Source organism: Brassica napus, chromosome C3, assembly GCF_020379485.1.
Source record: "Brassica napus cultivar Da-Ae chromosome C3, Da-Ae, whole genome shotgun sequence".
Classification (NCBI taxonomy): domain Eukaryota; kingdom Viridiplantae; phylum Streptophyta; class Magnoliopsida; order Brassicales; family Brassicaceae; genus Brassica; species Brassica napus.
Genome location: NC_063446.1, coordinates 38527918 through 38555293, shown reverse-complemented (window position 1 = coordinate 38555293; position 27376 = coordinate 38527918). Strand labels below are relative to the sequence as shown.

Sequence of the window (27376 nt, the reverse complement as noted above, 5' to 3'; positions counted from 1 at the left end):
TTGTAGTTAGTTTCCTCCTACTAGACAGTCCAATATATTAGATCATGCATCTTTCTTTTTTGTGCGACAGATCATGCATCTTTTACAAATGAAGATAAAAACTATATACGTTGTGCAGTTTTCAAAAAAAAAAAAAAAAAACTATATACGTTGTGTGTGTTTACGTCCGGTCTTGTCTTTATTGTACCTAATTGTGGAACTTTTACCTTCTCGTCTTTATTGTACCTAATTGTGGAACTTACCTTCTCTCTCTATACATGCATGCCCATGTATTGATCGTAGGACTGGGTTGCGGGTCAAACCCGCCCCGCTGACCCGCCAACCCGCGGGTTACAAAGTTTTTTTTTTCTCAAAAAATCCGACCCGCACAACCCGCGAACAAATAAATTTGTACCCGCACCCGCCCCGCTTAATTTTGCGGATAACCCGCGGGACCCGCGAGTTATATTTTTATTTTAAAAAATATTTATTTAATTTAATTTTTTTAAAATATAATATAAATAATATATTTATAATTAAAATTTTAAAAATTTTAAAATATTTTGATTATTATTTTTTAAAATTCCCATATTTTCTTTACAAAATATACATTTTTACAAAAAAAAATATTTTTTAAAAAAAAAATGTAAAAAAAAAAAATTGCGGGTTGGCGGGTACCTGCGTTTCAAAATCCACCAACCTGCACCCGCCCCGCAGAAAATGCTCATAACCCGCACCCGCACCCGCGAATCGATTTTTCTAAATTGTTCGACCCGCACCCGCCCCGCGGCGGGTCAAACGGGCCGGGCCCCGCGGGTAAAAACTCATATTCCCAGGCCTAATTGATCGTAACCCTTGGTGCTATATGCGTTGTGTGTGTTTTGTGTATATATGCATCCTATTAATGAATTAATGCAAATACAAACATAGAGACACTCAGCACACAAAATATTAGGCCTGGTACAGATCCGGATATCCGGTAAATATAGGATACCCGGATTTGGATCCGGATCCATCGGATCCGTGGATTTAATATCCGGATCCGGATTCGTGGTTTCCAGATATCTGGATTTCGGATATCCGTATCGATATCTATTATCCGCGGATATCCGGATCCGTAAAAATAATTAAAAAATAATATGGATCCATAAAAATAATTAAAAAATAATATATAAATTAAATATGTATACAAGATTTATAAATATATTTATATATGTCTATAATATTTCAAAAACTAAAATATAAGATTATAAGATTAATTCATGTATAAATATTAAAATATCAAATATAAATATTAATGAAATTTAAAATTTTAATATATTTTAAAAATACGGAGCCGGATCCGGATGTCCGGACCTAAAAACTAAGATATCCGGATCCAGATTCGGTTTGGACGGATCCAAGATTTTAATATCCAGATTCGGATCCGGGCATCCCGGATATCCTATTTTCGAAGCGGATTCGAAGCGGATCTCGGATCAAATCCGGATCTCGGATAATAAGTCTCAGGCCTACCAAATATACTAACAAAAAGTTTATTTTGCGCATGCAGAAATAATTATATAGAACCCAAGTTCAAATACCCCGATCTTCTGAAATAAAATTATATTTTTAAGCAAAAAAAAAGAAAAGAAATAATTATATAGACTTCTGAAGATCTCCGTTAACAGTTCTAACTTCAAGGCTAGATACATTAATTTGTAATGATGGGTTTATGGTCTCAAATCTAATTGTGGGAATCAACCAGACATGAACAACTTTTGATTAATTATGTCTATAACGCTACAACCAAACAATGATTTGTTAATCATATTTAAAATGCACAATGCCTCCTATGGAGCTTGAAGAGCCAATCTGTTTTAATACATCTACTCGACTACTCCTACTAATTATCTAGCCTGTTTGGACTCCCAAAGGCTAATAACAAAGTTTTTAAATAAATTATACTCGTATCTACAGTTAGAGGAAGAATATATGGTTCTTGTTCGTGATATAAATTAATATCATCTGGTTTACATTAAATGCTAACTATATTCCACTGATTTATACAATTCCGGTTACCTGCGAATGCAAAGAAAAAAAAACGCAAAAAACTAAAATGATTGATGCCTTTTCTACATTGGATAGACGTTGCTTCTTACGAACAAGTCATGCTTGTCGTCTGCTTATTCGCTTAACTAATACTATAGTATTATGATTACAACATGTATAAACAAGTCTGAAAATATTTAATGAGACAGATGATATTTGGATAAACATCAGTATTTTTGTACGAATTACTTAAATTATTTATTCTAGAAGTAGCCGTTGTTACATCATTGGAATCGAAGTAGAATCTCATGACGACGCGCTCATCCTCTTATCTTGAACTGCTAAATCTCTTTACCAGTTTAGCGAGTGGACTGGCGCTTCCAGTTATCGCCGACGCATGCGCGGGTTAGAGAAGCTAAAAGACGTGGTTAAGGTAAGAAAATAAAAATTAAACAAAAGCTATGAAAAGAAGAATGGGATCCCAAAGAAGAATTCAGAAGAGAATAAAAAATGGATCTACCTGGTGCGCACATCAGCGAGAGGTAGTGGAGAGACATGACAACTGAATAAAAAACAAATACCAATTTTGTTTTTGAATTTAAGCAAATTTTTAATGAATATTAAAGTTCGATCCATAGATATTAAATCGCTAATTATCAATAATTTACTTTCATACCTAAATAAAATTTTGGTACTACAAATACGGATTAGTCAGCCACTATTTATTAATACAACTATACAAGAATTCGTGGGAAAATAGTATAGAAACATGTAATAATTAGGTTTGACTCACTGTAGCTGCATTAGAACCCTCAAAAAATAGAAACTAGAGAAAAAAACTAAAAAATGTTACGAAATTCAAAGAAAGGAGGAGGAGCCGTAATGTTTGAAAATATAAAAAGATATAGGACCTGCTGTACTATTTGCACAGTAAATTTCTTTCTATATATACGAACGTTTTCGTTCATTTGTAATCACACCTCAACCTTCTCTTCTCTCTCTAATAAACTCTTTCTATCAGTGTTAAAAAATTTTACGGGAATAAAATTTCGCCCTTATTTAAATTCCTGCGATACAATAAAATACCAGTTCTTTTTATAACACGTTATCAGCACGATCACTCTGCGATTCGAAATACAAATGGCAAAAATCGAGAAACTTCAGTTTCCGGCATTGGAAGTAACTGGGACAAACTACACGGCATGAGTTACAAACATGGAGCTTCATCTAGATTCCGAGGAAATACTCGGAACAATAAAAGACGGCAATATATCAACCTCTCATGAAAAGGCTAAGGCCGTGATATTTCTGAGAAGGCATCTAGATGAAAATCTTACGCATGATTATGCGAGAACCAAAAGCTCTGAAGGAGAGGTTTGATAACCAAAAGAAAATTACTCCCCCCCATGCACTCGATGAGTGGAAAAATCTACGATTTCAAGATTTTGAAAAAGTGGAAACGTACAATTCCGCTATATTGAGAATAGCGGCGCAATTAGATTATTGCGGCAAGCCTGTCTCGGAAGCAGAAATGCTCGAGAAAACTTACCAAACGTTCCACAAAAATCATTATGTTCTACAAGAACAATATAGAAATTGTGGGTATACGAGGTTCTCTGAACTCGTTGTGGCGCTTATGATAGCGGAGAGAAATAATGAACTCCTCATTAAAAACCACAATGCCCGACCCACGGGAACCAAAGCATTTCCTGAGGTAAATGCAACGGATATAAAAAATCCGGAAAAATGAAATTATTCCTATCGTGGGCGTGGTCGTGGCCGTGGTCACAATCGTGGTTTTGGTCGTGGTCGTGGTCGTGGTTATCGATTTAACCGCAACCATGAAAGGAGTAACAACCCAAGAGGAAGGGGATCCAACACATGGAATCGATCTGATCGGGTAAAAGGGAAAGAAACCCAAGAAAACCCTACTCATAAAAATGAGAACGTCTGTTACAGATGTGGATCGAAGGGACACTGGTCTCAAGTATGTCAAACTCCTCGGCATCTATGCCAATTGTACCAAGAATCTATTAAAGGCAAGGCAAAAGAAGTAAATCTCAATGAACACCTTGTGGATACAACATCGACATACCTCGAATCCTCTGACTTTATGGGAGATTTCGACGAGGCCACTCATCAAAATAATTGAAGTGCTTGTACTGATCAAGCTTAATAATGCCTAGTGATGCCATAAAATATTATGTATTTCACTTTCAAAATAATGTTGTATTTCAAAATATCTAATGTATAATTATTGTGTACTTGTTATTGATGCATAATATTTTACTTATGAAAGTTTATTTTCTTTATTAATATTAACTGTGTGTTACAGAAATGGATAAGAAAGCAAATGGAACAACAACTAAACAAATCGGTAGAGAAGTTTGCATACCAGATAGTGGCACAACGCACACTATACTGAAGGATAAGAGATATTTCTCTACTTTAAAGTCAGTAAAAATGACTGTAAACACAATATCAGGTCCTACAGACCTGATCGAAGGAATTGGCAAGACAAACTTTATGTTGCCTAATGGAACAAAGTTTTCCATAGATAATGCCTTATATTCTCCAAATTCTAAGAGAAATTTGTTGAGTTTCAAAGATATATACCGTCAAGGGTATAACACTCAGTCTGCAACTGAGAATGGAAAGAAGTATTTGTATATAACTTCTGAAAAATCAGGCAAAGGCCTTGTTCTGGAAAAATTTCCAGAACTTCCTTCTGGATTACATCACACTTATATTGATGCTATAGAATCACATCTTGTGATCAAAAGAAATCCAGAAGATGTTACATTATGGCATGATCGTCTTGGTCACCCAGGCACTACAATGATGCAAAAATTCATTGAAAGCTCACATGGTCATTCAATAAAAACCCAAGATATATACCAAAGTAATAAAACGACATGTGATGCGTGTGCTCTTGGGAAATTAATCATAAGGCCATCACCAACCAAAATTGTCAAAGAATCACCAAAGTTTTTGGAAAGAATCCAAGGTGATATTTGTAGTCCAATACATCCACCGTGTGGATCATTCTACTATTTTATGGTATTAATCGATGCATCGAGTAGATGGTTACATGTTTGTTTGTTATCATCTCAAAATATGGCATTTGCGAGATTTCTAACTCAGATAATCAAATTAAGAGCACAGTTCTCAGATTATCCAATTAAAAGAGTTAGATTAGATAACGCTGGTGGATTCACATCCCAAGCTTTTAATGATTATTGTATGGTATCAGGGATTGAAGTAAAGCATTATGTTGCTCATGTTCATACACAAAATGGTTTGGCAGAATCATTAATTAAACGCCTGCAACTAATTGCAAGACCATTGATCATGAGATCAAAACTCCCAACATCTATATAGGGACATGTTATTTTGTATGCAGAAGCACTAATTCGGATAAGACCAAGTGCATACCATAGATATTTCCCATTACAGTTAGCATTTGGAAAAGAACCAAATATCTCTCATCTAAAAATCTTTGGTTGTGCGGTTTATATTCCAATAGCACCACCGCAACGTACAAAGATGGGACCGCAAAGACGGTTGGGAATATATATTGGCTATGATTCTCCATCAATAATAAGATACCTAGAACCACAAACTGGTGATGTGTTTACGGCATGATTTGCCGATTGTCATTTCAATGAGAAAGAATTCCCAACTCTAGGGGGAGACAATAAACAAGTAGGAAAAGAGATCAAATGGAGTGTACCATCGTTATTACACCTTGATCCTCTTACGAAATAGTCAGAACTAGAAGTTCGACGTATCATGCATTTACAAAATATAGCAAATCAGCTACCTGATGCATTTGCTGATACCAAAATGGTAACTAAATCACATATACCCGCTGCAAATACTCCTGCTCGTATTGAAATACCACAAAATGGTGGAACGGCAGTTGATACACGTGAATCAGGAACACGTTTAAAGCGCGGTAGACCTATTGGTTCAAAGGATAAACTTTCTAGAAAACGTAAGGAATGTGAAAAGCATGATACTCCCAAAATAACAGAAAATATTTTGGACGAAGAAAATTGTGAATCTAACGACAATATAAAGCATCTTGAATCTGAAGGAAATCATGAGATTTCTATCAATTACATCCATAATGGAAAGATATGGAAACGAAATGAGATAGATGATATTGATGACGTTTTCTCATACCTTTTAGCAAAGGAAATAAATGAAGAAAACGAAGATCCAGAACCAAAGTCTGTATATGAATGTCAAAAGAGACATGACTGGATAAAATGGAAAGATGCAATTCAAGTCGAACTAGATTCACTTAACAAACGAAATGTATTCGGACCTATTGTGCTCACAACCAAAGATGTAAAACCTGTTGGGTACAAATGAGTGTTTGTCCGAAAAAGAAATGAGAAAAACGAGATTACAAGATACAAAGCTCGTCTTGTAGCCCAAGGTTTCTCTCAAAGGCCAGGAATTGATTATGAGGAAACTTATTCTCTTGTTATGGACGCAATCACATTTAGATTCCTGATGAGCCTAGCGGCCAATGAAAATTTAGAAATGCGTCTCATGGATGTCGTTACGGCATATTTATATGGATCATTAGATACTGATATCTATATGAGAATCCCAGATGGATTTAAAATGCCAGAAACGTTAAGTTCCAAACCTAAAGAGTTATGTGCAATAAAATTGCAAAGATCATTATATGGGTTAAAACAATCTGGACGAATGTGGTATAATCGTCTCAGCGAACACTTATCAAAAGAAGGATACACAAATGATCCTATATGTCCTTGTGTTTTCATAAAGAAAACAACATCCGGATTTGTGATAATTTCGGTGTACGTTGATGATCTTAATATTATTGGAACTCAAAACGAAATCTAAAAGGCATCAAACTATCTGAAAGGAGAATTTGAGATGAAAGATCTCGGGCAGACAAAATATTGTCTAGGATTACAAATTGAGCATTCTCGAAAGGGTATATTTGTACACCAGTCTACATATACCAAACGAGTATTGAAACGCTTTAACATGGATAAAGCTACTCCTCTTAGCACCCCGATGGTCGTTAGATCACTTAATGTTGAAAATGATCCGTTTCGACCATCTGAGGAAAATGAAGAAATACTTGGTCCTGAAACTCCATACTTAAGTGCAATTGGAGCTCTTATGTATCTTGCAAATTGTACTCGACCTGACATATCTTTTGCCGTTAATCTTTTAGCGAGATTCAGTTCGTCTCCTACGCGAAGACATTGGAATGGAATTAAACATGTTTTTCGTTACCTCCAAGGGACAATTGATTTAGGCTTGTTTTATCCTAAAAGTTAAAAAGGTCAAATGGTTGGTTTTGCAGATGCAGAATATCTTTCAGATCCACACAAAGCCCGATCGCAAACAGGATACGTTTTCACGATCGGAGGCACTGCTATATCTTGGCGTTCTCAGAAACAAACGCTCGTGGCTACTTCTTCAAATCATGCTGAGATCATTGCACTCCATGAAGCAAGTAGAGAATGTGTATGGCTAAGATCAATAAGCCGACACATCTGTTCAAGCAGCGGGATTGACGAAAATACGGAGCCAACTATTCTATATGAAGATAACGCGGCATGTGTTGCTCAAACGAAGGAAGGATATATCAAAAGCGATAGAACCAAACATATACCTCTGAAGTTCTTCTCATACACTCAAGAGCTCGAGAAGAATAAAGAGATTGAAGTAAGATATGTTCGATCATGCGACAATGCAGCCGACCTCTTCACAAAATCACTCCCTACCTCGGTATTCAGGAAACACATCCATAACATTGGGATGCGCCATCAGAAGGATCTATGACTGTTCATTCGAGGGGGAACTTACGTGGTTGTACTCTTTTTACCTTACTATGGTTTTTCCCATTGGGTTTTACGAGAAAGGTTTTTAACGAGGCAACAAAGACGTTAAGCGAGAGCGGATAGTGACACCGGCCCCCAAGGGGGAGTGTTACGAAAGTCAAAGAAAGGAGGAGGAGCCGTAATGTTTGAAAATATAAAAAGATGTGGGACCTGCTGTACTATTTGCACAGTAAATTTCTTTCTATATATACGAACGTTTTCGTTCATTTGTAATCACACCTCAACCTTCTCTTTTCTCTCTAATAAACTCTTTCTATCAGTGTTAAAAATTTATACGGGTATAAAATTTCGTCCTTATTTAAATTCCTGCGATACAATAAAATACATTATTAATTCATTTTCTGCGGAAATATATTAAAAAACAACGTCAAAGGTCTCATTTAAGTTGTCGTGTTCTCGCATGATACCTCCTCTTCTCCTTCAAGATGATGAGACCTGAGTTTCTGAGACAGAAGGAAGAGCTTTTAAAATCCCTTCTGTTTACGGTCGGATTCGAACTACGTACTTCCGTGCTTTACGTCCGGTCTTGTCGCTGAAGTCTTCTTTATTTCTTTCATGTTTTATCACGACATAAGAAACGATCAAAAGGTTTGGCTTGAGATCTCTGTTCTTAGCCTATCTCTTGTGTTTTTGTTTTCTCTGTGTAGTAGTGAAAGCGAGAGACGAAAAAAAAGAAGTGAAAAGTCAAGAGATTTCACGGCGTCGTTTATGGCTTTACTCTGTTCCATTATAATCTTGTTATCACTTAAAAGTCTTAAAACCTTTTATTCTTTCTTAATTATTATTTTGATTAAATTTATTTCCCTTTCTTTTTATCTCTTGATTGATTGTATAGACTTCATGAATCACTTCAATATGTTTTTTGTTTCTGGTTGCTTGGAATCGAAGCTGGGAATTAGTCGAATATTGCTAAGAACTGTCTTTCAAAAAAAGAAAAGTTTCAATCTATCTCCACTTGTAGGTTATATGTGTTTGACTTCACGTTTTCTTTTTTGCTTTTTCTGATGCTATCCGGCTTATGTTTGATTTCACCTTTCTTCTAAAGTTGCGTACAAGAATTGAGTAAACCATTGGATTGAAATTTGAAATTCCTCTTGTTTAAAGGTGTCTTTAACTGTTTATCTTGTTGTTAAGTTGGTCCACCATTAGTGGTGAAATAAAGTGACATTTTCAATAAGTGGAAACTTGACGTACCATATCATTTTTGCTGCTTAACACAGTTTCTACGATCTTATCTATTAACAACACCCTCCAAACACTATTGAGGATAAGGTTTTTTTGGCTGTCATTACAACATTTTCACTTGTGATATTTGTTAGTGTTCTCCTAGGTCTAAGGGAATTTCCATACTCTCTCAGATTTATTTCCTTCGTATAAAGTCTCTGGAATATAAAGGTGGTTCTGTGAAATGTCCTGTTATCTTTATAGTAGTAATCTTAATAGAATTGAGTTCCTTTGGAGATGAAATAGTTTTCCTGAAGAAATATCACAACTTTTACTATTTCTTTGCGTTTGACTTTGTGTGATCTAAATTGCTTATATTAGAGCTTAGTTTATATGGTTTCACACATTGTTTTAAAAAAGCACTGTAATTTTAGCAGTGAAGGGAAGCATGAATTCAACATCAACACATTTCGTGCCACCGAGTAGAGTTGGTATATACGAGCCTCTCCATCAGTTTGGTATGTGGGGAGAAACTTTCAAGAGCAATATTGGCAATGGAGGAAGTATGAACACTCCAAACCACATTCTAATACCAAATAATCAAAAACTAGACAACAACAACTTGGTACCTGTTTTCATTCTTCTTACAATTTTTTTTGACAAGAAAAAAACCATATTTATTTTCAGACATGTAAAAGCTTTTATTTATTGAACTCATTATTTGTTATAGTCAGAGGATACTTCACATGGAACTCCTCACATGTTTGATCAAGAAGCTTCCACGTCCAGACATCCAGATAAAGTAAATGTCTAATGCTTCCGTCAGTTTTATTTTAATCCTCACGTAATGTACTAAATGTCTAATATTGTAACAGATACAGAGACGGCTTGCGCAGAACCGCGAGGCTGCTAGGAAAAGTCGCTTGCGCAAGAAGGTATGACAGACACTATTTACTCTCTTAGACAATAATGTTATGATCTTTGTTTACTCAATGGGAGATTCTGTCTGCAGGCTTATGTCCAGCAGCTGGAAACAAGCAGGTTGAAGCTAATACAACTAGAGCAAGAACTCGATCGCGCTAGACAACAGGTTATTGAAGACAAAATCTGTATCTTTCCTTTCCAAAACTTACCAGAATCAACTAAAAAGGACAATGGGCATTGTGTCAAAGATTTACTGGTTCGAGTAACCATTTGAACGAAACTAATATTAGATGTTGTAGTTTCGGGTTCTGGTACCGAACTTCTTGGTATTAAAAAAAACATACCCCGCAAATTTTGATAGAAACTTGGATGGTTTTCAGGGATTCTACGTTGGCAATGGCATAGATACTAGCTCTCTTACTTTATCGGAAACCATGAATCCAGGTTTGTGTCAAGAACTGTTACAAGAAATCAAACTTGAACGTCAAGATTTAATGGTGTTTGTCGACAGGGATTGCTACGTTTGAGATGAAATATGGACACTGGATTGAGGAACAGAACAGACAGATATGCGAACTTAGAACGGTTTTACACGGACATGTTACCGACGTCGAGCTACGTTCGCTAGTAGAAAACACCATGAAACATTACTTTGAGCTTTTCCGGATGAAATCAGCAGCTGCAAAAGCCGATGTCTTCTTCGTCATGTCAGGGATGTGGAGAACTTCTGCAGAGCGGTTCTTTCTTTGGATTGGAGGGTTTCGACCCTCTGATCTTCTCAAGGTAACAAAATCAGAAACAACGAACATAAGTTAAATAAATCGAAAGAAAAGTGTCACATAGCCCAATGAAACATAAGGTCTTCTTGGCCTCATAATTTGTTTTTAGGTTTCTTAAAAATATTTTAAAAAAGAAATGTTTATATCCCCCAAATTCTCATATCCGGCCCTGGTCACATTCTTGATATGTTTTGGCAGGTTCTTTTGCCACATTTTGATGTCATGACGGATCAACAGGTTCTAGATGTATGCAACTTAAGACAATCCTGTCAGCAAGCTGAGGACGCGTTATCTCAAGGTATGGAGAAGCTACAACACACGCTTGCGGAATGCGTTGCACGTGGAGGACTGGGTGAAGGAAACTATATTCCTCAGGTGAATTCTGCAATGGAGAGATTAGAAGCTTTGGTCAGTTTTGTTAATCAGGTAAAAGATAAAATAGTAATCTTTTATTTACCAACGTATTAGTATCAGTTTTTTTATTCCTTCTTATTGTTCATTAGGCTGATCATTTGAGACACGAGACATTGCAACAAATGCATAGGATTTTGACGACACGACAAGCGGCTCGAGGACTAATGGCACTTGGTGAGTATTTTCAAAGGCTTAGAGCCTTGAGCTCGAGCTGGGCAACTAGACATCGTGAACCAACATAGAGTTTTTGAAAACAATAAGAGTCAAGAATGAAGATGAGTCTTGAGGAAACAGAGGATTGGATTGCTCATAATAATTTGGAGGGGGTGGGGGTTGCTGCTGATGATTATTTTTTATTCTGTCGGCGGAATCAGAAAAAAATTGAAAAAACATGTATTAAACTTGTAAATATCAGAGAAAAAGGTGGAGGCGTTCCTTTCCGGGGTGTAGCTTTTTAAAGAGACAAAGTTTTTCGGATGTTTGTTTGATTATATAGAAGAACTTGGTCGCAAAATTAATAATAATACATAAGTGTGTGGGTTCGACTAGTCTCCAGTATTTGCAATTTAGAAACTATCGGAAATATTTGTAATTACTGAAAGCTATCGGACATTTACCTTAATTAATATATAATTTGACAAGTCATATTTGCAAATTAGATACTATAGGGTTGATTTCGTGATTAAAGGTGAATAGAGAGGGGCAAACGGAAAGATATAAGAGAAAACCTTATCCCCAACACCAAATTGTGTTTCTTTCGTTATCCTCAAAACTCATCTTCTTCCGCCATAGCCACAATGCTCAGTCTCTCTATTGCCTCGCGGGTGACTTTCCTCCGAGGAACTGGTCCAGCGAATTCAACCTCTTCTTCGTTCCACGGTGTCAGAATCCAGCACCATGTCTCTGCTCGCGTGCCCGCGGCGGCGGCGATATCTTGTAATGGTAAACCTCTGGCGGTGATGATGTCTAAAAGAGAGGTGGAGTTGAAAGAAATCAGAGCGAAGACGACGGAGGAGCTTAACGAGGAGGTGATTGACCTTAAAGGAGAGCTCTTTATGCTCCGTCTCCAGAAATCGGCTAGGAACGAGTTCAAGTCAAGCGAGTTTCGCCGTATGAAGAAACAAGTAAGCTTTACGTCGAATCTAATTTTAAGTTTTTACAACATGTTATCAGTTACTCTTTGGACAATGTGTGTGTTCTAGCTTAGATTCGAGGTTTCATGTCCTTTGGTTAGAGTCTTGCAGTATGTTCTTATAACAATATGCTTTTCAGTTAAAGACATAAAGTCCTGAGCTTTGTGTATTTAAGTGGCCACCAAATGCACTACACTAACTTGATATACACTAGACAAAGTTATTGGCTTTTGGTTTTACCTCTCTCTCTCTGTTTTCAGTTAAGACATAAGTCCTGAGCTTTGTGTCATTTCTTGTGTAGACATAAGTCGCTCTCTCTCTGTTATATGGGACTAAGAGATGTATGTTCTTGTGGGTGTGTGTTGTTTTTAGGTAGCGAGGATATTGACGGTGAGAAGAGAGAGGGAGATAGAAGAAGGGATAGGGAAGAGGTTGTCGAGGAAACTTGACAGGCAGTGGAAGAAGAGCATTGTTGTGAGACCACCTCCTTCTCTCAAGAAGCTTCAAGAGGAAGAAGCTGCTGAAGAGGCTGCTGAAGCTGCCAAATCTGCCTGAAAACCCCACCCCCACTGTACTTTGATGGTCGCTCTCTTCTTCTCGTTGTTTCCTCGGGATGTTACTCTCTGTTGCTGGAAACCATGCTATTTTGTTCTTGTTCTGTTGGTGTAAAAACTCTGTTCATTAAGCAGTTTACATAATTTCTATGACTCAACGAAAAAGTAGATATGTTCTTGACCATTTTGAGGATTCAACATACAATTTGATCATGCTTCCGAGTGATGTTTCTTATTGGGCTTGAAGCCCATATAAGAACTGCTTCTTCTAGAGTCTTCTTAGTTGATTTTCTGTTTACTGCCTCGCCTTTACTGATTTAGTAGGAAGATGTGGCCATAATCTTCTCACTCAGGGTCATCAGAGGTGGTATTGAAAATCTTCCTACGGAATGATGATTAATTAAAATAATCTCAATACTGCTGGTATTTTTCTAGAAAGTTTGAATATTACTGATGATAAAACATATTTTAATAATGCAGTTTTATTATGTTATCTCAACCAACCCACTTCTTATTGGCCATTATTCCATTCATATTATTCACATGACTAACCCGGGAGTATTGATTTGATCACTGACATGCTGCTAAGAGTCAATGTTTCATTCACAAACAATGCGAAGTTTGTAGTACATATCAAGGTTTTCGCTGTGTTCTTGATCATTGCTAGGTTGTTAAATTAGTTAGACGTCTTTCTTGAATGATATGAGATGCTCATGTTCTACTGATTTTCATTGCTATTTTTTTTTTTTTTTTTGGAATAACGTCAGAAGTGTTGAAATAGCTGTGATCTGGACCACGATAATCTTTTACCTAATACCCTTACATTCAAGGGTTAAGTCAAAAGATGTTTTGAAAAGATCTATCTGCCCTAAATTAATTATTGTTTACGAAACAATGGTCAAAACTCTACATTTTAATGCATATAGTTTATGATATGTTTAAGTTTGACAGCTGCATTATGCTGTTCACACTTCCAGTTTGTAATCCTCCATTTCACAAACTGATCAAGTCTTTCACGTTCGGCCTAGCTTAATTGTGAGTATTACTATTTTTGTGTGTATCTGAGAAATACTAATTAATGTCTAAATATCGAAGCTCCGCAAAATAAGCGATGTTCTTGATATTAAGTACAAGAGGCTTAAGACAAAAATGCATGAGATTTATGAGGTTTGCATATGAGAATACAATTATATTCTCTGAAGAACTGTGTCACCAACTCCATGTGCTTTAAAAGGTCTGCACAGCTTTCTATGATGCTTTTACAAACATTACCCTATTATGTTAGCGTCTTACGTATATATTCATGCAAAGATCTTGGTAGTTCTTCTGGATCACAACATGTGACTTGCTTTTCATGCAAAAAAAGCTTTCCTCAATTTTTTTCTTTGCTCCAACAACTATCTCATTAAAAGCAACATTAATGTTAATTATCGTCTTCTTCGTGATAGGCCTGTGAAGGAAACAATGAACAAGACCAGCCCTGTTAAATTCTGAGGTCAGTTGATGCTTCGCCCAATTTTTTTGTTCACCAATGTCAGTATCATATATGAAGCAAAATGTAATTGCTTCATATATGGTTATCAGTTTTAACATGATTTCCGTTTTTATTTTTTGAAAGAAACATGATTTCAGACTTGCCTTCCTTTCAAAGAGGTTTGTTTTGTAAATATCTAGTTTTGATTGGTTTTGAGCAATATATGTTAATTGATGCATCTAAAATAATTCGATGTGGAGCTCTAACTATAATAGCATAATGCCATTGTCTCCATCTCCATCTTTCACTGTCTTTAATTAGCTGTAAAACTGATGTCATCAATGAAAGGATCGCAGCCACCTAAAATTACATGTAGTGGTTGATGCCTAAGAAAGTTACGCTTAAAGCCCACTCATTTTGGTTCATATAATACTTAAGAATGACTTCACATTTATAAATGAGCGTTGCATTTTTTTCTTCCAGTTACATATGTCCCGTCCCATGTTCTTGCAGATTGCTTGTGATGTACTTTTAGCAGATTTACCGTTTGCGGAAAGTGCAATGCTAGATGATTTGGAATAGAGTTATTCTTGGGTTCACCCCCTAGGGTGAACCTCACCAACCAATAAAAAATTGTCATTTTAAATCTAGTATCTTTTAATTAAGGAAACCAAATAACTTGCAAATTATATTATTTTTTCAAAATAAAATTTAAAAATAAATAAAAATAATATATAAAAAACGAATTCAAAAAAAAAAAATGTTGTCAACAAAACACTAAATCCTAAACTCTAATACTAAACCCTAAACTCAAATCCTAAACCATAAATCCTTGGGTAAACCCTAAATCCTTGGGTAAACCCCTAAATCCTTGGAAAAACACTAAACATGTTGTCAACAAAACACTAAACCCTAAACTCTAATCCTAAACCCTAAACCCTTGGGTAAACCTTAAACCCTTGGGTAAACCTTAAACCCTTGGGTAAACCCTAAACCCTTGGGTAAACCATAAACCCTTAGGTAAACCCTAAACCCTTGGAAAAACGCTAAACATTTGGATAAATTCTAAATTATAAATCTTAAACACTAAACTCTAAATCTTAAAAATAAATATTTTTTTTAAATAATCTTTTTTTAGAACTATTGTTATTTTTATTTATTTAATTTTTTATTTTTTATTTTAAAAGCATAATATAATTTGGCAAGTTATTTTGTTTCCTTAATTAAAAGATACTAGATCTAAAATGACAACTTTCTATTGGTTGGTGAACCTAAAGGTTCACCCTAGGGGGTGAACCCAAGAAAAAGTCTTGGGAGTTATTCTTGGGTTCACCCTAGGGGGTGAACCTTTAGGTTCACCAACCAATAGAAAATTGTCATTTAAATCTAGTATCTTTTAATTAAGGAAACCAAATAACTTGCAAATTATATTAATTTTTCAAAATAAAATTTAAAAATAAATAAAAATAATATATAAAAAACGAATTCAAAAAAAAAAAATGTTGTCAACAAAACACTAAATCCTAAACTCTAATACTAAACCCTAAACTCAAATCCTAAACCATAAATCCTTGGGTAAACCCTAAATCCTTGGGTAAACCCCTAAATCCTTGGAAAAACACTAAACATGTTGTCAACAAAACACTAAACCCTAAACTCTAATCCTAAACCCTAAACCCTTGGGTAAACCTTAAACCCTTGGGTAAACCTTAAACCCTTGGGTAAACCCTAAACCCTTGGGTAAACCCTAAACCCTTAGGTAAACCCTAAACCCTTGGAAAAACACTAAACATTTGGATAAATTCTAAATTATAAATCTTAAACACTAAACTCTAAATCTTAAAAATAAATATTTTTTTTTAAATAATCTTTTTTTAGAACTATTGTTATTTTTATTTATTTAATTTTTTATTTTTTTATTTTAAAAGCATAATATAATTTGGCAAGTTATTTTGGTTCCTTAATTGAAAGATACTAGATCTAAAATGACAACTTTCTATTGGTTGGTGAACCTAAAGGTTCATCCTAGTTAATTGAAAGATACTAGATATAAAATGACAACTTTCTATTGGTTGGTGAACCTAAAGGTTCACCCTAGGGGGTGAACCCAAGAAAAAGTCTTTGGGAGTTATTCTTGGGTAAACCTTAAACCCTTGGGTAAACCTTAAACCCTTGGGTAAACCCTAAACCCTTGGGTAAACCCTAAACCCTTGGGTAAACCCTAAACCCTTGGGTAAACCCTAAACCCTTGGGTAAACCCTAAATCCTTGGAAAAACACTAAACATTTGGATAAATTCTAAATTATAAATCTTAAACACTAAACTCTAAATCTTAAAAATAAATATTTTTTTTAAATAATCTTTTTTTAGAACTATTGTTATTTTTATTTATTTAATTTTTTATTTTTTATTTTAAAAGCATAATATAATTTGACAAGTTATTTTGGTTCCTTAATTAAAAGATACTAGATCTAAAATGACAACTTTCTATTGGTTGGTGAACCTAAAGGTTCACCCTAGGGGGTGAACCCAAGAAAAAGTCTTTGGAATAGTGGGTTCTTGTCTGTATTTATTTGTTTGGTTTCAATTATGACTTTTTTTTGGGTTCACCCCCTATGGTGAACTTTTAGGTTCACCAACCAATAGAAAGTTGTCATTTTAGATCTAGTATTTTTTAATTAAGGAAACAAAATAACTTGCCAAATTATATTATGCTTTTAAAATAAAAAAATTAAAAATTAAATAAATAAAAATAACAATAGTTCTAAAAAAGATTATTTAAAAAAAATATTTATTTTTAAGATTTAGAGTTTAGTGTTTAAGATTTATAATTTAGAATTTATCCAAATGTTTAGTGTTTTTCCAAGGGTTTAGGGTTTACCTAAGGGTTTAGGGTTTACCCAAGGGTTTAAGGTTTACCCAAGGGTTTAGGGTTTAGGATTAGAGTTTAGGGTTTAGTGTTTTGTTGACAACATGTTTAGTGTTTTTCCAAAGATTTAGGGGTTTACCCAAGGATTTAGGGTTTACCCAAGGATTTAGGGTTTAGGATTTGAGTTTAGGGTTTAGTATTAGAGTTTAGGGTTTAGTGTTTTGTTGACAACATTTTTTTTTTTTGAATTCGTTTTTTATATATTATTTTTATTTATTTTTATTTATTTTTAAATTTTATTTTGAAAAAATAATATAATTTGCAAGTTATTTGGTTTCCTTAATTAAAAGATACTAGATTTAAAATGACAATTTTCTATTGGTTGGTGAACCTAAAGGTTCACCCTAGGGGGTGAACCCAAGAATAACTCTTCAATTATTAGGTATTTATTAGTCTTTAGAACAATTGCTAACAAAACCAAATGTTGAAGAAAGAAATTCTTCAACCATTGGTAGATTAATTAATTGTGTGATCAAGATCACAAAAAGAGTCTCCTGACCCCACATCTGAACCTGATTTCTCACAAAGCTGCTCCCATGAGAACAGTAGAAAAAGAAGTTTAACTTGCTGTCTGAATATACTCATGACTTCAAAGCTTGTTCTTGAAATAAGACTATACGCGCGAGTACATTGGTCTCATTTTTTTACTCATTGCATTCTCTTTCAGGACCATGTTAGTTTTCTCTTAATTGTGTAAGTACCAGTTTCAAATATCACTGCATATATAAGAATCCACAAAGTTGGATAGTGTCATCCTGGATTTCATGAAATCAAAAATTGGGTACAAATGTGTATATGACTAATATATAGTCTTCAGCACGATAAGCATCCTCTTCACAGATACAGAAAATAGGGAATAAGTTAACTTTCTTTATATTTGTTGTGACGGATGTGAGAAGGAACAGATGCGGAAACAGATGAATAAACGCGATGTAACTACGACACATATATTTAACGTGGTTCACCCCTAGGGCTTCGTCCACGGGCAAAGATAGATCTTATTATTGGAGGCGATATTGAGCTTGCAAAGTGCAAGTTTAGGGTTACTTCGAATACAAGATATATATAGTAGCATCTCGCATCTAAAACCCTAGACTATACGGACTCATGGGCCTAAGCTCACGATCAGATGTAACATCCATAATAACTTGATGCAACACTCTTGATGCAACACTCGATGCCTGTGTGGAGAACAAGATTTATCAAGTAGCAAGCCGTGTTAACTGCTTCAGCCCAAAACCGCTTCTCCAAACCAGCACTCGAGAACATGCACATCGCTCTCTCTAGCATTGTCTGGTTTATCAATTTTGAACACCATCCCGCTGTGGTGTTCCCCTGTTTGTAAGATGCTTGGCAGATGTTGCATCCTTACAAAACTGTTTGAACTCTTCCGAGCAGAGTTCCAAACCAATATCAAAATAAAGCAGATCTTGCTTCGACAGATGTTGCATCCCACGATCACCCATATGTCCAAGCCTCATATGCCATAGCTTAGTCATATCTTCCTCTGGGATCTCTGGCATGCAACATTTGTTGAACCGGTAACCGTTGTACCCTTCAGCAAATACAGAGTACCGTTCATGAAACCCTTCAGAATCACATCAGAACCTCTGTATACATTCAAAACTCCATCACCACCCGAATATTCTTCGCCATTGATGGAACATGCCTAACCTTGTTCAATGTGCAAAATCTACCATCATGTGTCCTGAGCTTGATTGAGCCGATCCCAGCAATCTTACAGACAAAGTCATTTGCCATCTTAATCTTGATGTCAAGTACCTATGTGTACTCTGAAAACCACTCTCTCCTCGGTGTCATATGGTAGGATGCTCCTGTATCAAGAACCCACACATCAGAAGAGTGTGTGTTGTACACAACAAGAGCGATGTCGTCGTCAGACTTGGTTTCATCCTCGGCTACTGCAATAGACCCAAACTGCTGCTCCTTCATCTTGGGACAGTCTGACTTCCAATGTCCCTTCTCTTTGCAATAGTTGCAAATATCAGATACGTTAGGACCCCTTGGTATTGACTTCCTATCTTTCGAAGTCCTTATGTTCCCATGTCCCTTCACACCACTGACAAACAACCCCGATGCTTGATTGTCTGTCTCTTAGCTGGATGCCTTATGGCGCAATTCCCGACTATGAAGCGCTGACCTAACTTCTTCCAGTTTCACTGTATATGTGCCAACAATGAACGATTGCACGAAGTTCTCGAAGGAGTCTGGCAGAGATACCAACAGGATTAGTGCCGCGTCTTCATCCTCCACCTTAACATCGATGTTACGCAGCTCTAGTAATATCGAATTCAGCTTGTCAAGATGGTCGCGAAGCTCAATACCTTTTTGCATACGCAATGCCAAGAGACGTTGCTTCAGAAGTAGCTTATTCGTCAGAGATTTTGTCATGTATAAACTCTCCAACTTCTGCCATAAACTAGCAGCCGTTTTCTCATCTGACACTTCGATGATAATCTCGTCTGCTAGACACAACAAAATTGTTGAGAACGCTTTCTCTTCCAGAGCCTCCAAATCAGCTGCTTTAGATTTCTTCCCTGACAATGGTCCCCAGATGCCTTGTTGCTTCAGCAACGCCTGCATCTTGATCTGCCAAAGACTGAAGCTATTTCTCCTATCAAACTTCTCGATCTTCGCGTTTATTCTAGACATCTTCTCACCAGATCACAAACCCCGAGCTCTGATACCAGTTTGTTGTGACGGACGTGAGAAGGAACATAAGCGGAAACAGATGAATAAATGCGATGTAGCTACGACACATATATTTAACGTGGTTCACCCCTAGGGCTTCGTCCACGGGCAAAGAGAGATCTTATTATTGGAGGCGATATTGAGCTTGCAAAGTGCAAGTGTAGGATTACTTCGAATACAAGATATATATAGTAGCATCTCGCATCTAAAACCCTAGACTATACGGACTCATGGACCTAAGCCCACGATCAGATGTAACATCCATAATAACTTGATGCAACGCTCTTGATGAAACCGAGTCGGTATGATGTACGTGATGTAACATCCATCGCCAAAATGTAACATCCAGATTCAAGGCATATCAACAATATCAAACTTGGCTTTGAAAGTCATAGTTTAGATGTGTTGGTTAGGAACATATGAGAAGAAGCAAATCAGTTTTCATCTGACATTGACAACCATTTTATTTTATATATTTGATGAAAAGAATGGTTTAAAGTGACATAACGTACCTTAAAATCAATTATTTTAGTATGAACCTATTAGTGCCTTCCTTATTTCTTTAATATTTACTGTACCTGCTTCCTCCATTGAGATTGTGGTGTGGTCCACTCTATGAGAAACCCTAGACTGACAAGCAACTCAAATGTCTCTCTGTCTAGTCTCTCTAGAAAATATTCAAGGTTTCTCCGCTGCTTAACCATACTTTTTGAACTTGTAGGATTTTTTTTCTTATAATGATGAAATTTACTGGCTTATCACAGGTCTATCTTGCTAGGGTTAGATGGAAATAGAGAATACTATACAATTTAGGCACTTTTAGTGCGTGAAAGTACACATTATCACCTAGATCATGCTGCCTTGCAGTTGCAGAGTTACTGCAGGTTATGAAATTAACCTAATGTCTTTTCATACTCGGCATAATGAAAACACATATTTTTCGCAAATCACTTTATGATAAATATAAAATATCATATGTTATATAGAGGACAACTGAACAGATGATATACACAATGGAAACCTTGACAATTTGATAAGCCTATCGAGGAGTATTTATAGTTCGTAGATGCAGTGAAGTTATAACAGCCTTGATCCTTATAATTATTGTGAAAACGTTTCCTTATTCAATATTTCTGTATAGACTTAGAATTTGTTTCTTGAGGACAAGTTATTTTCTTGTTTTTGAGTCAAAAGAGGACAATTTATCTTTCATTTTGAAAAAATGGGGAAAAACCTATCAACTACTTTATGGAGAAGACACAGAAGAAAAAGACAAGAAATGCCATTTGGTCCAATGCAGAGGCAGTGGGAGAAAAAGTCTTGTAGGTTTCAAAGATGGTGAAGATTTAGATCATTTCTGCACCAACCTCTCCGCTAACAAGCTCCTTCTAATTTTCAACAAAAAATGCGTGTCAACATCAAGCCTGTCAACATTATCAATCAACAGTAACGTCTCTTCTCACAGATACATAACTTATCATATATACTGATATGATCTATGTTGCTCCAGTTTCCAGTATTTTGAGACTCTTTAAGACTTATAGTAAGTTTCTCTGCATCACTTATCTCACTATCAGAGACAAATCTCTCAGTGCTAATGGGTCATGGCTTGATACGAAGAAAATACAACTATATATATAACACCAAATACATAAGTGTCATGAGCAATTAGAAACCTATCTTTGCGTGCCAAAGGAGGTGTCTCTTCAGCCATACTTGAGGTGACATCTGTCGTTAGTGCTGACTTCTTTTTGTAACTTTTGTTTGTTTGTCAGCCTATGATTAAATAATGATTTGAATAGTTTATAGCTCCCTTAGCTTGTTCTACTCCACCTATATACCCAAGCAATGCGACTGCATGCCAATATGCCTCATGTTATTATGTCTGCATGCACTCTTCACAATATATATTAATTCGTGAAACACATGACTCTAGACTAAAGATCTCAAGATTTTGAATAGTGTCCCAGAAGATGATTGCTTGTACTATAAGTTGTTATGCGGTACGTATACCAGAATAAAGAAGAGACAATGGAGTGTAAAGGGCGATAGCGACATGGGTTGTTTTTGTATGCGAATAAGAAAGAAGCACGTCGTGACTCGTGAGTGAGAGAGAGGGAAAGCTCAGCTATATATAATAGAAATATAAGAAGCAGTTAGTGGTTGTGAAGAAAGGAGGCAATCGACCAAATCTTTTTGACAGTTAAGAGGGTAAACAAGAAGAGAGGAGAGACCGTTGTTAGATACATATCGTTCATCAAACATGGGAAGATCTCCTCTCTCAGCTGATGAAACCGGTCTCAAGAAAGGTCCATGGTTGCCTGAAGAAGATGGTAAACTCATCAGTTATATCCATAAACATGGCCATAGCAGCTGGAGTGCCCTTCCCAAACTCGCTGGTAACATCTTCAAAGACTTTGATGGAAACCTAGTTCTTGTCTTGTGACTGACTATATATGTTTTATTATGTTCAGGTCTTAACAGGTGTGGGAAGAGTTGTAGGCTACGATGGACAAACTATTTGAGACCCGACATTAAGCGAGGCAAATTCTCACAAGAGGAAGAAGAGACCATCTTGAACCTTCATGCGGTTCTTGGAAACAAGTAAAGAAAATCTTGTAACTCTTTTCTTTTTTTTTTGCTAAAATGTTAATATAAATCTTGTAACTCTTGGTCATGCATGGATTGTTTTTTTGTCTCGTTACTCATTGAATAATGTTATTGGTAATGATTGTGTATATAAGGTGGTCAATGATTGCAAGCCATTTACCAGGAAGAACAGATAACGAGATCAAGAATTTCTGGAACACTCATTTGAAGAAAAAGCTGATTCAGATGGGTTTTGATCCCATGACTCATCGCCCAAGAACCGATGATATCTTCTCTAGCTTATCTCAGCTCATGTCTCTCTCTAACCTTAGAGGACTTGTTGATCTCCAGCAACAGGTTCCGTTTGAAGATCAACAAGCCTTACTGAATCTCCAAGGTGAGATGGCTAATCTCCAGTTGCTAAACTACTTACTTCAAGCTCCTCATCTTGCCATGAGTAGTAGTAACAACAATAACCCTAATGAGTTGAACATTCTCAATCTCCTCATCAAAGAAAACTACAATACCAACAACCTCCCATCTCTCAAAACCCTAGAGGAAAATCTTTTCAGTCAAAACAATTCTCCAATATGGTCCCATGAACCACCTAGCTTGAACCAAACTATGATGCCTTCTCATGATCCTTCCCCTTTGGGTGATGATTTGGTTCTGAACCAGGCTTCCTCAAGCCATGAGCAAGAAGTAGCAGCTACAGACTCTGTAGATTGGCCTGATCATCTCTTTGATGACTCCATGTTTCCTTAGCAATCCTGAGGTATGTTTGTATATGTTTCCCAAAACATGATTGTTTAATGTTTAATTTGCATGTGGAGGTTCTACATCTGTACGTTACTTCATGATGTGTGCTAATGTCTTAGAATGTACATGTGGTCTTGTTGTATTATATAACTCATACATGTTGTTTATATTCTTCATACGAACATTCTATATGTAAACTTCACTGATGTTTAAAAAATCAATCTTCGTCTACTTTACAGTTTGAATCACAAGAGTGTCACCTTTGAAAATCAAAAGTATATTTTCTATCTTCCACCAGATAATTCAATGGCGTCTTGATTATTAATCGAATCTTCACCCCAATCAAATCTCCTCTGCAGCCTCTGAAACTCTTCTTGTCTTGTCACTTCAAGATTCTGCCATTCTTCCCATCTCTCTGCAAGCCCTTCTCCTTCAAGCATCCTCACAACTTCAGACATAGCTGGTCTTTCTTCTGGCGCTGCTTGTGTGCACAACAAGGCAACTTGTATCATCATCTCTACTTCTTCCTCTATGTAACCCTCTTCAAGCTTCTTATCTACAATATCTCCCAGTCTCTTTTCTCTTTCCAACTTCTTCACCTGAAAACCAAAAAGATTGTTTATTACTCTCTTGAGAAGAAGCAAAAAAATAAAAAATGATCTCAGTTTCAAACATTACTTACATGATCTAGCAACAAGACATCATCTTCTTCCTCCAACCGCGAGAAATCAATGGCTCTTTGTCCAGTTACAAGCTCAAGAAGCATGATTCCATACCCGAAAACATCCGTTTTCTCTGATGATTTCCCAGTGGATATACATTCAGGTGCAATGTGACCCATTGTTCCACGGACCTGAGTGGTCACATTAGTCCTTCTAACATCTACCAACTTAGCTAAACCAAAGTCCCCAACCACTGCTTCAAAATCTTCATCTAGTAACACATTAGCAGCCTTCACGTCTCTATGAATGATCTTAGGGTTGCAATGTTCATGAAGATACTCCAGTCCTCGTGCTGCACCTAGAGCAATCTGTTTCCTCCTGAACCAATCCAGAACTGGCTCCCCTCGTTTAATCTCTGCATATAACCACAAAAAGCAATGTTCAAGAAATTATTAATTTAACGAATTATTATTAATTTATTTTATATATATCTTACATTTATTTAAAATATTTTAGTTTTTGGATTTAATTATAAAATTGTTTTGATGAATTATCAAAGTTAGATATACAAAACAAATTTGTAAATTTATACTAACATTATTAATTAATTTAACAGTTTTAGACTAATTTAAACGACTTAGAACGGTGTAAACTGATTTAAATCGATGTGAATCGTATAAATCGGATATTAAGAAAATAGTTTCGGCTAAAACAGATTTCGATTTGCCGCCTAGACCGAATTTTAGAAACCATGACAAAAAGTTGGAACCTCCTAAACCAAGAGAGTAAAGTTGGCTTTCTTATTACCTCTTAAGCGATATGCAACACTTAGATTCTGCATGAAGGGATACACCAAGAGTCGTTCGGTCTGTGTTGTGCAAAAGCCTATAAGGCGAAGCAGGTTCCTATGAACAGCTACACTTATCATTTCAACTTCTCTCTGGAAAGCTTCGTCTCCTCCTGGTCGTTCAAAGTCAGTTAATCTCTTCACTGCAACTTTGGTGCCATCCAAAAGCACTCCTTTGTATACTTTTCCAAAGCCTCCTTGTCCAAGAACGTTCTGTTCACTGAACTCATCTGTCGCCAGTTGAAGCTCTCTCCATGAAAATCTTCTCAACTGTCCAAACGCAATCCTTCTGTCTACTTCACCTGAACTCAAAGTTTCAAGAAAAGGTAAAAAGACAAAATCGGTTCAATTTTTTGTTAGTTCGGTTTCAGAATTTTATACCGAAGTTTTTAGTTAGTTCTGTTAAATTGTTGGTAGATTGAATAAAATTCAAAAAGAATTGTATAATTTTGGTTAATTCAGTTCTGGTTAGTTTGGTTCGGAAATTTGGTTAAGATTAGTATTGCTTTTTAGAAAACCAAACTAACAGATTACCTAACGGAAAACCAAATTTTTTTTTAGTTGCCGAACTGAACCAAACCTTCTATTCTAATGAACTGAACCGAAAAAACCAAACTTTTTAGGTTTGGTTCGCTTAATAACAGCAGGCCTAGACAAAACGTTTTTAAGGCTTCTAGTAAAAAGTAAAGATTGTTCACAAACCTGCAACATCTACAAACACCTCACGTCTATATCCTTTATGCTTGTCCTTGCAGAAGAAAAACAAGAAGAATCCAAGGAGAATCACTGTGCTCCCGCTAACAACTCCAGCGATGATTCCGGTTTTTGAATTGCTTGAATCACCTAATCAGAGCAAACACAAACTCTCCTTACTTGGTATCTATGCAAGTAAAGCATAAGCAGATTATTGTAGTTTCACCTGAAGGGTTGGACTCGGTTACGCAAGGGTGAGGGTAAATGCCACCACAAGTCAAGTTGTTTGCTGTGAAACTATTAAGTGTTTAAAAAACACAAATCAGCTTATAGTGGTAAGATAAATGGAAACAGCAAGTGTATCATACGTACTTGTATTTTGGAATGTCGAATAAACTCTGAGGAATCTCACCGCTGAGATTGTTTGAGTCAAGCAAACTGCATAACGTAGTTCAAAAGCAATAGCTTTAAGGAATACTGAAGAAGACAAGACAGAGAACAGAACAGAACACTCACATATTTATCAGTTTTGAGAGGCCTGTGAGTGAATCAGGGACAGTTCCATTTAGGTTGTTCCTACTCAGGGTCCTGCTTAGTTAAGCCAAACAGATGAATAAAAGACTGGCCTTTATTATTTGACCACAAAGAGATCTCAGACAAGTTTCAAGACACTTACAGGAACTGGATGTTACTGAGATTACCAAGCGTGGATGGTATGGGACCAGAGAGTTGATTATCCTCTAAATCCAAGCTTGTCAAGCTAGAAAGATTCCCAATAGATTCTGGTATTTCACCAGTAATTCCATTTCCCTTCAATGTACTTATGAGCACAAAAAGAATCCTCATTTTAAAAAACACATGTAACAGTTTTCAGATATAGTTCTAACCAAAGTAGGGCATACTTACAGAGTTTTGAGAGTTTTCAAGATTCCTATTCCTGAAGATAAAGTTCCCGAGGAGAAGTTCATGTCAGACAAGGTTCTGCAAATCATATAACAAAAAGGTTAATAATCTCTCAAGCCATTAATTAAACAAAGCGTTGAGTAATTGTGGTTAGTGTTATGGAAACATACAGAGAAGTAACATGCTTCTGTTCATCACAAATAACTTGAGACCAAGTACAAGGATCTACTTGGTTCAGGTTCCAGTCGCTTAGCTGTTGAGGAGATGCACGTAAGGAGCTCCTCAGAGCAAATAAAGCCTCCCCTAAAAACGAAATTGCAAGAATAGAAACCAAAAATTCATACTATTTACATAATAAGACAGTTTTAGAAGCGAAATTTACCTTGATCATCAGGTGACACAGATGACCATAAACAGGCAAGCGCCAAAGCAGTTATCGTAAAAGGCAAAGCCATCTTTCTAAGAAGTAGCAAATTTCAAGATGTTGGATTCGCCATATACAAGAATCTGAATGAACCTTACCACAAAGGATTAGTTACTTTCTAAATTCAACCGTAAAATTCGAAAATTCAACAATCACATTATTCCGAGTATTAGAGCTTCGGGTTGTTACAGCTTCTAAAAAACGAACCTTTATAGCTGCCCAGAAGATAAAAGGACCAATTTTGGTCGGAGAAATTACACTTATTCACGATTAAAACTCAGATTTGTGAAGGCCAAAAAGAAAGAACAACAGCTGAGTTCCAAAGAAGAAACTTGTAGCAGAGAAGATAATCCAAAAAAAGAATAATTCCACCACGAAAGATGATTTCACTTCCACTCTTACTTTGAAGAGAAACTAAAGTAAAACTCTTTTGCTTTACTTCATTTATTTGTTTTGTACTGAAAAGTCTTTCTTTTACGCAAATGGCCATAATGACATTCACAATGGCT

General features: G+C 36.1%; 4 protein-coding genes across 5 annotated transcripts; 3 read left to right on the top strand and 1 right to left on the bottom strand.

Annotated features, from left to right (window-relative positions):
• The first annotated feature begins 8255 nt into the window (after positions 1 to 8255).
• Positions 8256 to 11736, top strand: LOC106426925 (transcription factor TGA1-like). Of its 2 annotated transcripts, none has more exons than XM_048750641.1 (9): positions 8256 to 8495; positions 9509 to 9696; positions 9802 to 9873; positions 9947 to 10006; positions 10084 to 10161; positions 10376 to 10439; positions 10507 to 10778; positions 10973 to 11200; positions 11278 to 11736. In XM_048750641.1, exons 2-9 carry the CDS (start codon positions 9520 to 9522, stop codon positions 11428 to 11430), a joined length of 1104 nt encoding a protein of 367 aa, XP_048606598.1. In that variant the 5' UTR covers positions 8256 to 8495; positions 9509 to 9519; the 3' UTR covers positions 11431 to 11736. The 2 variants fall into 2 exon arrangements, with proteins under 2 accessions (XP_048606598.1, XP_048606599.1); XM_048750642.1 differs by having other exon boundaries at positions 8270 to 8495; positions 9506 to 9696.
• A 114-nt stretch (positions 11737 to 11850) lies between these two features.
• Positions 11851 to 13019, top strand: LOC106426926 (50S ribosomal protein L29, chloroplastic-like). Its single transcript, XM_013867656.3, has 2 exons — positions 11851 to 12312; positions 12694 to 13019. Exons 1-2 carry the CDS (start codon positions 11986 to 11988, stop codon positions 12874 to 12876), a joined length of 510 nt encoding a protein of 169 aa, XP_013723110.1. The 5' UTR covers positions 11851 to 11985; the 3' UTR covers positions 12877 to 13019.
• A 4535-nt stretch (positions 13020 to 17554) lies between these two features.
• On the top strand, positions 17555 to 23569 carry LOC106426914 (transcription factor MYB53-like). The gene is made up of 3 exons (XM_013867645.3): positions 17555 to 22389; positions 22465 to 22594; positions 22735 to 23569. Exons 1-3 carry the CDS (start codon positions 22254 to 22256, stop codon positions 23342 to 23344), a joined length of 876 nt encoding a protein of 291 aa, XP_013723099.2. The 5' UTR covers positions 17555 to 22253; the 3' UTR covers positions 23345 to 23569.
• Positions 23450 to 27347, bottom strand: LOC106426933 (probable LRR receptor-like serine/threonine-protein kinase At5g65240). The gene is made up of 12 exons (XM_013867661.3): positions 27075 to 27347; positions 26826 to 26950; positions 26614 to 26746; positions 26447 to 26521; positions 26217 to 26360; positions 26057 to 26128; positions 25913 to 25978; positions 25767 to 25837; positions 25550 to 25690; positions 24808 to 25149; positions 24021 to 24415; positions 23450 to 23937 (listed from the first exon to the last, which is right to left on the bottom strand). Exons 2-12 carry the CDS (start codon positions 26896 to 26898, stop codon positions 23623 to 23625), a joined length of 1827 nt encoding a protein of 608 aa, XP_013723115.2. The 5' UTR covers positions 26899 to 26950; positions 27075 to 27347; the 3' UTR covers positions 23450 to 23622.
• Between the last annotated feature and the right edge of the window lie 29 nt (positions 27348 to 27376).